The 10,167-nt window shown below is 44.8% G+C and overlaps 1 protein-coding gene across 2 annotated transcripts; it reads left to right on the forward strand.

The window, feature by feature from the left end:
- On the forward strand, positions 1-9,022 carry rcan1b (regulator of calcineurin 1b). Of its 2 annotated transcripts, none has more exons than XM_083684592.1 (4): positions 1-337; positions 6,506-6,679; positions 6,802-6,961; positions 7,245-9,022. In XM_083684592.1, the coding sequence occupies exons 1-4, from the start codon at positions 218-220 to the stop codon at positions 7,421-7,423; spliced, it is 633 nt and encodes a 210-aa protein (XP_083540718.1). In that variant the 5' UTR covers positions 1-217; the 3' UTR covers positions 7,424-9,022. The 2 variants fall into 2 exon arrangements, with proteins under 2 accessions (XP_083540718.1, XP_083540719.1); XM_083684593.1 differs by lacking the exon at positions 1-337 and adding an exon at positions 4,580-5,218.
- The last annotated feature ends 1,145 nt before the right edge of the window (positions 9,023-10,167 follow it).

The following is a 10,167-nucleotide window of genomic DNA, read 5'->3' on the forward strand; positions in this document are numbered from 1 at the left end:
CTCGCCTTAAAATAACAAAACAATAGTTATACAGTTACACACTCAATAATCGAGATAGCTTGCGAAATTTCAAGAAGCGTGCTGACTGATCCGTCCACTACTTCACTGACATTTAGCCTCAGTAGTCGATGCTACTCGATTCAAGCTGCAAAGAGTTGGAACAACCAGTGCATTGGAAACCCATCTCCAGAACAAGTTCGGTTCAGTTGGGTCTGTGATGCAGCAATCAGAAAAAAGTGACGGCGAGGCGACGGTGGACGTTCGGTTTACCGACCTGCCGAACGCCCTAATCGCATGCAAAGTAACCGAGGATGTTTTCAATGACCACAGTTTAAAGGTAAGAATGAGTGTGCCCGGTTTTATATAGCCTAGAGATAAAGCACCGAATCTGCTTATGTGCTGTTTGTTCTAGCATTTGATCCCTCGGTGTGTGTGCCTGCGTACGTAGTAATCCATAGTAATACCCCTTAGCTTTCACAGACAGTTATATATATTGATGGTGGTGTTTGTGGCCTTTGTGTTCGTCAGATGAACAGTAGTAATAGTAGTAGACTGTGATCTACTCCCCCAGAACTGAGAGGGGAGACATAGCAAGATGATTGTCCCTCAGTGATCTTTTGCTCACTGTAGCCTAGATCCAAACCGGTTCTGAACTTCTGCTTCTATGGTCCTTCATCAGTTCCCATCACACCCTCCTGACTCACATGGAAGAGTTCTATTCCACTATTCTTCCATAGGGGTAGGAACAGTTCTATCAGCAAGATTCCCCAATTTTTCCCTGCAGAGACAGGAAAATTGGATGCTCGGAAAAAAACATCTAACTAGAGCAGAATCTGTTTCAGATCTTGGCCAAGGACAGAGTCAAGGGTTGGTACTAATACTGTGACATTATCTCCTTTGCTTGAGTCCTTGTCTACTTTCTCCCATGATCGCTGATGAGTGAAAGTGGATATGGTGATATTTTGTCCTGGCTCTCGCCTGTCAGTGGTCATCAAGGAAAGGAGATTAGGAAAGAAAGGCTGATGTAATGGAGGACAATATCTCATCAGGGAGTTAGGACTTCACCTTTCAGAATTATATCTCTTTGTTGAAGAGTAGAACCCAGAGGATATACTCCTGAGAGAAGAAGTCCCTCAAGGGTGTGGCGAGGAAGGTTTTGGTTTTTGAGGTGTCTCTCAGTCATTGTGGTTTAGAGAGAGAGTGAGAGACTGAGACTAATGCTAGGCCTAAACTGGGTTAAGCTACTTTGCAGAAAGAGTACGAGTTTAAATGGTGACATGTAGGCACCCTGAACCCTTAGACAAAACTGAAAAAAGGCAAGGCATATTCTTGCTCCTGCAGCATTTTTGTAGAGAATTCAATAGGAATGATCTTTATCTTATCATTGCATAAAAGGATTGTTGCACAATTCCTCTTAAAAAAATAGCCTGCAGAGAAAGCGCTTAGTTTTGTCTCACACACACACACACACACACACCCACATACCCCTTGGTTTGATCTGTCACTCTCTGATACCATGTGTTGAGTGTGTCACTCACTGGGACTGAGTTTTTACATTGGAAACTTGACTAACACGGTTGTCTGTGTACACAACATTCTTCTGTGCCGTGTCATGCACTGACTTTTTCCACTGGAATGAATAAAGGAGGGCACAGCCTGGACCAGGAAGAAGAGCTGGGGGTTGATGTGGGGAGAAATGGCAAACTAGGATCATAGGACATTATACTGTACCGAAAGAATATTTGCCAGGTGCCAGATTGAGCAAACAATTCAAACCAAAGTGATTTTTTAAATTAGGATGAGGCTTCAACTCCCAATGGGTCTTCATCAGGGTGTTGGGTGTTGAAGACCCATTGCCAGTTGAAAGGTTGTCCTAATTAGCCTACATAATCACCTGGGAGCATAGAACTGTGGAAGAAAGCATTGACAGACAGGTGTGGCAACAGAATCAGGGTGGTGTGTCGTGTTCTAAAATAGAGTAGGATTTTAGGCACCATGGTCCTATTTGACTGTGTTTCCTCATATCCACGGATGGATACAGGGACTGGATGTTGATTTAATTTTTAACGGATCTGAGATATTAAGAGGAAAGGGACAAAGAAAGGACCATTATGATACCAAAAACAACACAGGTGCAGAAGATCAGACAAACAAATGAAGTATTGTCATGGAACATTGTTGTTGTTTAACATAGGCCTCGGACTAACATGTATGACTCAGTTAAACATGTTTTCTACCTGTGGTCCACCTTTTCCATTGAAAGCTTGGAGCGGAAACTATGAGACAGATGCTCCCAGTACAATAGCAGGTGTAGCCTGGCCCTTTATTATGTCTCTCTGTCTCTCTCTCTCACACACACACACAGACACACACACACACACACAAAAACACCTCTTGTCTGCTTGATGGAAAAATGTTAGTTGTCTTTATGTTTGCTAATTATCTAACTTCCGTTTACATTTGTATTTGTTCTCTCTCTAAAGTGTATTGACTGTGAAAATACACTTTAAAGGAAGTTTGACTTTACTTCACACACACACACACACACACACACACACACACGTAACCAAATTGAGATGGTAAACTCACTCGCCAAATTGAAATACCCCCACCCGCGACATCAAATTGCTAGTTTTTTTTGGTGACATAGCTGGTTTCCATCTGGTATTTCTGTGACAGAAATGGCTGCCGTCAGGCAGTAAGGGTCACACATAATGACAGCAGGTCAGGGTACAGTTATGTATTACAGGCCTCTAGTCACCTCCTTGTCGTTAGATCTACCTCATGGAAAACATGACCTGTCTTTTACTGTACTCACTGACTCATAGAGGTATTTGCATGGTGGAGAGAGAGAGAGAGGGCATGAAAGTTGATTCACCCTGCCTCAGGCTCAGAGAGTAGGATGTGTGCGTGTGTGTGTGTGTGCGCGCGTGTGCAAATATGTCGTCTTTGAGACAGAATCTCTTTGGTGTGGCCCGTCTTTGATGTGAAGAAGTGTGTTTTTTTAGAGTGCGTGTTAAGTGTGCCTTTGTGGTTACCGTACCTGTGAGACAGAATATTTTTGTTGTCTGGATTTTCATATAAATAATAGCCATTGTTATTACCAGTGAGCTTAGCCTCAATCCTCAGAGAACCTCTTCTCTCCTTCCACCTGTCACTCTCTGATCTCACAAAGAGTAGCGTCCCAGTGTAGTGTTGGAAAAACGCAGATTGTTCCACATGCGTTGGCTGTTTAATACCAGTTAATGGGATGTTGACATGTGGTGGAGCCATAGTTATGTTCTGTCATTGTGCTCTGCGAAACAATCGTGTTGCAGACAAAAACACAGGCAAGCGAGGAACGCTTTCTAAAGCTTTGTATTATCGCATGTTCTCTTGTTATCTCTTGAGTATTTTCGTCCAGACACTTGTGTTAATGTTCTTGCGTTCAGAAGAAATAGCAGTGTTGTGGCATTGTCAGATGTAGAATGTTATTGAGGAAAATGTACAGTTGTGTTCTGAACAGAGTGTGGATGGTGCATGGAAAAATGCGCAATTGTGTGCCTTCCTGCAGTGCAGCTGTGGTTTAAAATGTTGTGAATGTGTGTTTGTTTTTGTTAAACATCTCCAGACCTCTGTTCCACCCTGTTACAGCATGTGTTAGTCAGTATCTCTTCAGAGCCACTTTGCATAACACTCATCCTGTGAGTGTGTGTGTGTGTGTGTGTGTGTGTGTGTGTGTGTGTGTGTGTGTGTGTGTGTGTGTGTGTGTGTGTGTGTGTGTGTGTGTGTGTGTGTGTGTGTGTGTGTGTGTGTGTGTGTGTGTGTGTGTGCATGTGTGTGCATGTGTGTCTCAGCTCTGCATTTTTTCCATCCGCCTGTTTTGGTTTCATATTCCCATTTTTCCATTCCCTCACTGGAGCATTCGTCCTTTGAGACACAGACACAGACACACACAGACACACACACACAGACACACACAAAACACTTCACAGCGACTACACAAGCGCACACATGTAACCATACTTAACCAGGCTATCGACACACACAGTTTTATTTTTTTAACAGTGCTATTAATACTACTCTCATAAAAGCCTTTGTTATCAAGCCTCCAGCTGCATACTTTCCATAAGTACCACTTCATCCCTTCATCTCTCATTCTCCACCTTTTGCTCCTGCCCTCTCTCTCTCTCTCTCTCTCTCTCTCTCTCTCTCTCAACACACACAAAAGAGAAAGAGAGAGAGAGAGATGGATATAAAGAGAGAGGGAATAGAGAGAGTGAGGAGATTAACACGTCAGTCTGCTGAGGGATGATGTCATTATTTTCCAGTGTGTCCGTCTCTCTCTCTCTCTCTCTCTCTCTCTTTTGCTCTACTTCTCTCTCTCTCTCTGATTAGTCAGCAATGAAGAGAGGGAGGGAGAAGAGAGAAAAGAAGAGAAAGCCACGCCCCCTACATATCAGCTGGTTGGCTGAGAGTGAATGAACGAGCAAACGAACAAGGAAGAGAAAAAGGGGGGAGGGAGGGAGGGGCAGTTTAGTGCGTCAGTAGTTGTGACTCTCATATAAGCGGCCGGGGAGAGAGAGAGAGAGAGAGAGAGGGAGGGGGGCTGTATTATATGAAACTCTTACGCACACAGCTCAGACTCCCGAAGGGTCTGTCAACACACAGACCAGATAGAGGGGAAACTGGTCTCGGCTGTCCGTCTGACTGTCTGTCTCTTTGTCTGCAACACTAAGGGTGGGACCTGAGAGCTATTGCTGAAGTTGCTAACTTTGGATCTAGGCTAGCTGGTAAGAGGCTAACTGGCTGTTCCCGTGGATGTCTTTGAACGTCTGTGGTTCTTCAATATCATCAGGACTGCAGCCTCCTGCAGCTCTCTGTCCGAGGGCATAGACAGAGAGAGAGAGAGAGGGAGTGGAATTTTGCAGAGAGGAAAAAAACAACAGAAGAATCAGAGGGAGAAGAAGAAGTGCAAAAAGGAAACAGAAAAAGGAGAGGGGTGTATTTTTTCGTGGGAACGATATCTCCCTCAACCTTCACGCTGGGGAAAGCAGTGCAACCCCACACCTGTCACCCCCGCCCCTCCTTACGAACTTTGACCTCGCGCGTCATCAGGTGGAAAGACCTGCACCTCCACGGACTTCCCATTATGCACCTTAAGACCACCAAGTGTAACCGCTTTTGTCTGGTTGCGTCAGTGACCAACCAGGAAGTGTTTGACCGGCCTGAGGCCAGGGTAAGGCTTTATATCGCCTGATAGAGGAGGAGGAGGAGGAGGAGAATTGCTCTTACAAATGATTCATAGTCAGTTCTGGTATTTCCTCTTCATTTTAGGATGCATGTAAAACTGATCTAAGATTGGCCCTCCCTGTTTTTTTCACAGTTAGGGTTGAGATCTGATTGTGGTAATCTAGTCTAGGGCCCAAAGCTGTTTTGAGGTCAGTATGGCCTTCTATACTTTAGGGGAATCTGATACTAGATCTGTGCCTTGCTGCATATTCTTCATTGACCATTAGATCCATTCTCACTGAACTAGACGCTCCCCACTGTGTCTTTGACCTCTCCTCTCTTATCCTGCCTTATTCAGGGGTGATCTCTGGCCCTCAAAAAGCATTTGAGAATTAGAGAATATCTAAGGGTAGGAACCTTTTAGATCTTCTCCTCAAATGTGTTTTGAGTAGGAAGTGAGTAGAGGACAGAGGAGAGGACGCAAGGAATCATGTTTCTAACAATTGACAAAGGTCCATTGTTTCTTACATCCTTACCTTCCTTGTTTTTGGTAGCCTAGTTTAGGTGACCCCCCCCCCCTCGTTTAAGAATGCTGTTCTATGGCATAAAGCATAAACAACTTGGTGAATGTGCATCATTTTTGCTCTTTTGTGAGATCTGTCGTTCGGTCTGAACTCCTATCAGGCCTCAGCCATGCGCTGTATTTAGTGATGGACCCGGCACTAACCAAGGCCGAGCACGCATGTGAGGAGCGTTGCCATGGCAACAGAGCCACTGTAGTTTGTTTCAATGAAGCCCCTTGTTCTTCTGTGTGAGAATGCAGACCCCTCTCCCCTCGCCTTGACCGACCGAAGGGCGGGGGGTGGGCAGATTTAAGTCTCTGCGATATCAATCCTTTATATAGAAAGGATTGACGCCAAACTAAAGCTAGGAACATGTACGTAATTGACTGTGTGTTTGGGGCCTGGTAAGTCGTCATACTGGTGGCTTTGTCACCGAAAACACGTATTCATTTAGGGTGCAGTTTTGTTACTGTAAGACTTTGCCTGGTCTGGCCTTGGGCATTACTCAAATGTTGGACTCTGATACTCCCATGACTGTTTGTTTGAGTAGCCTATTAGGCCTATTTGTGGTGGTGATGGATCAGCTGTGAAATGTCAAGCAAATGTCATTGCATTACTAACTCTCTACCGTGTACCATGGCGTAGTCTGCATGGTACCAGCAGAAACACATCACAATCCAACCCATCCACATCTCATCCCCTCTCTTCTCCCTCTCTCCCTCCTCCTCAAGGCCAGTTTCGAGTCTCTGTTCCGCTCCTTCGATCCTGACGTGACCTTCCAGTTCTTTAAGAGTTTCCGGCGGGTGAGGATCAACTTCAGTGACGCCCTAGCTGCTGCTGAGGCCAGACTCCGACTGCACAAGAGTGACTTCAACGGCAAAGAGATGCGCCTCTACTTCGCCCAGGTACGGACCACCTTTAAAGATCTACTTAAGGCATAATGTTCCTGTCACAGAGTAAGCCAGCGGACCACTGAGACTCATGCGTGTCCCCCTTTTTCTCTCCCCCCCCTCTGTCTGCCCTGCAGTCTGTCCATATAGGCAGTCCCCGTCTGGAGCCCCCCAAACCAGATAAACAGTTCCTGATCTCCCCCCCAGCCTCCCCCCCTGTGGGCTGGCAACAGGCCCAAGATGCCACGCCTGTCATCAACTACGACCTGCTGTGTGCCATCTCCAAACTAGGGCCAGGTAAGATATGACCCTGCGAAGACACACACACACACCGACACACACACACTCACACACACACATCCAGATGCAAGCATACACAAACATGTACACCCTGGCATGCAGACAAACACTCATACAGATACATACACATACTGTAGATGCATGCACACACACAAACAAAACATTGCACCAGAACCTGTGAAGAAAAATTATAGAGGAGGTTGTTAAAAAAAAAAGTATTCTGTGATCAGGTAGATTGTTATCAACTGTATGGATTAAGATTCCCCTATCCACGATTCAGGTGAGAAGTACGAGCTGCATACAGGCACCCCGACCACTCCCAGTGTGGTGGTCCACGTGTGCGAGAGCGAGCAGGACAGCTCGGGGGGCGAGGACGACCCTGAGGGCAGCAGTCGCCCCCCTCGTCCAAAAATCATCCAGACACGCCGGCCTGATTACACCCCCACCGTCATGCAGTGAGCAGCAGAGAGGGGGCGGTCTTACATCTAACATCCATCAGCCTCCTAGGAGACAACAGCCTGGGAGTGAGTTTGGGACATGTAATACATCCTCCCCTACACTAGGGAGAGGTGTGTCCTAAAGCCCTGCCTTTCATGGAGAGAGAGTGAGAGAGAGTGAGTGAGGGAGGGAGGGGAAAAAAGAGAGAGAGAGAGAGGGAGAGAGACATACATCTCTTAACATGTCACACGTTTTCATTTTCTCTTTCGTCCTACATTTGACTGGAATTGGAGACTTGAGAAAGTGAGAGAAAGGGAGCTAGAGAGGTTTTGAGTAGATTTTTTTTTTGCTGTTTTTTGAAATGTCCTGATTTGCTTTGGAGCTACTGTGTATGTCCGTGAGGCAAGGGAACAATGCAAAAGCGATGTTGCCATCCTTGCTAGTTAGAGACAGGGGGCTCACTTGCTTTGGACTCATTGTGACTTGTTGTAAAGGACTCACCAACAACCCCTGTCTAGACTAATTTCATACTGTGTATTACTATTTTGACCATCATCGTCTCGTACTGTCCGTGTGTTACTGTTGTGCTGTGGTCCATCGCTCACCATGCTGTTTAACCCTTTGAGGAGTGAGTTTTTTGCAGTTACTCTCTGTGTTCTGCTTTAGAAATTTGACAGTTAATTTTTGAAATTGTCTGGCTTTTGTGACTTCAGCCGTTAGAATGTTCAACAAAGGGCAACAGAATGCCTTCTGCTGCTCTTCAATGAGATAATAATGAGCTGGTTTGTATTTTTATTTATTTAAGTGTCTGTTCCGGTGCCCAGCACACAGGGGCTTATAAGACACTAGCCTCAAAATAAACACGTGTGTTGTTTTCCTTTTACAGTTTTTAAACAAAACAAAACAAAAAAAAGACTTCATTGAGCTTCAGTACATTCAGATACTGAATATAAACTATTTACAACAGCTATATAGATTTTTTTTTTTTTTTTGGTATTTTTTCTTCTTTCTTTTACTACCTCCATGATGGAGCAAAATAAAATAAATAAAACCGCGTCTAACCATGTCAGAGCTAATACTCCCTTCCTACTGTTAGGCTATTCAAACTCTCTCCCCCTTTGACCACGTATCTGTACTGACTATTTAAGAGCATGACACACTCTACTAAGCAATTGCCATATCATGCTTTTTAAACAGGCCAGGGCTAGATAGATGCTCTGCATGGTGGTTTTCATTGCTTAAGTTATTGTACATTTGCGCTGAGCTTTTTCTTGGCCAGTATGGCTTGTCTCACTTGAAATATGTTGCCATTTTGGGGTTCGACTGAGATCCATTAGGGCTCTAAACTGTACAGGGTCCATGGGGGCTGTTGTGCACTGCTGTCAGTGAGGGTTTTGTTTTGCATTTCACATAAAAAAAAAAAAAGATTCCTATAGATGCACTGTGAATGTTACATGCATGCACCATCACAGCACATTGGAAAGAAGACACCCCTTCACCTAGGGAATAGAGGTTGCATTAGCCCATTTAGCTAATTTTGTACTCTTGAACTATAATTTGAAATGCATATATCTTGAAATAATGTTATGATTTTTATCAATTAATAAAATACTTCACAGCTCCAAAGCCATATGTGAATGTGTTGTTTATTTCGTGGGTGGTGGTGGTGGGTGGAGGTAGGGCCTTCTTGATGGAAAGTCTCTCCTTTGGAAGTTGCCCTTGTCCTCTGCGGCACAGCGGAGATCTTCTTCCTACAGTGCTAAACCCTTCTGGACGGTTTTCCTTCATGTCGACCTGTTCTGCTTTTGCCTTTCCTCCCAGCTGGAGATGTCTATGTGGCACTTTTTGAGGTTCGTTTAAGGTGGCTACTTTATGTGGTCCATGTTTCTCACCCATACAGAGGGGTTGTTTATCAAATACACACACACACACACACACACAAATACAGTAGGGTGGGCTATCAAACACACACAAATATTTTCATCTCGGTATCTGCATATCAACAACCACCTACTATAATTGCAAAAGATAAACTCAATACTGCACTGAAATTGAGTTTTACTATGATCTAGCAATTATATACGCCGAGATTGTTATGATGCCTAGCTGTGTTATGCTGTTGATAATACTCTGGTTAATCCTATTGGAATGCAGTGAAACTTCAAAACGGTTGATCTCAATCAGGACACCATAGCTGCACCTAATATGGCATACTGTATGGAATGCATGAGCAGCCATCTTGGGCAGGGGATTGAAGCAGGTTTTCTTTGACACAACGATATGGCTGGCTGTTGTTAGCCATTCAAAGGACTTATTGGACAGGGCTTTCCCTTGTGTCCCTTCTCAAGGGGCAAACACACAAGGTTGTCTCTCACCAGACACAGAGTGAGACATGAGCCCTTTCTCAATTGTTACGACCACGACTCCTCACTTCCGTCCTCAAAGAGCATTAGAGGAGGATATTTAAGTGGAGGAACCTCGATCTTCTCCTCTGATGCGTTTTGAAGGTGAGTGGAGAACGGTGGAGAGGACACGAGGAGTTGTGTTCCTAACAGTTGACAAAAGGCTGTCGTAAAGGTCAGGACAGTGATCCTAGATCTGTGGTTTAGGGCAGCTCCTACCTCGAGTTGGGGAGGGAAAAGCTCATTCAGTGTCAGTTATTCATGTTGTATTTGACCCCCTTTGTACATCATCTGTGGCTTGGGTGTACCTTATTATTGAATCAATGAATACCTTCCATCTCATTCCCCTGGTGGTGCGGTGTG

The sequence above is a fragment of the Argentina silus genome (assembly GCF_951799395.1).
Source record: "Argentina silus genome assembly, chromosome: 14".
NCBI classification, from domain to species: Eukaryota; Metazoa; Chordata; class Actinopteri; order Argentiniformes; family Argentinidae; genus Argentina; species Argentina silus.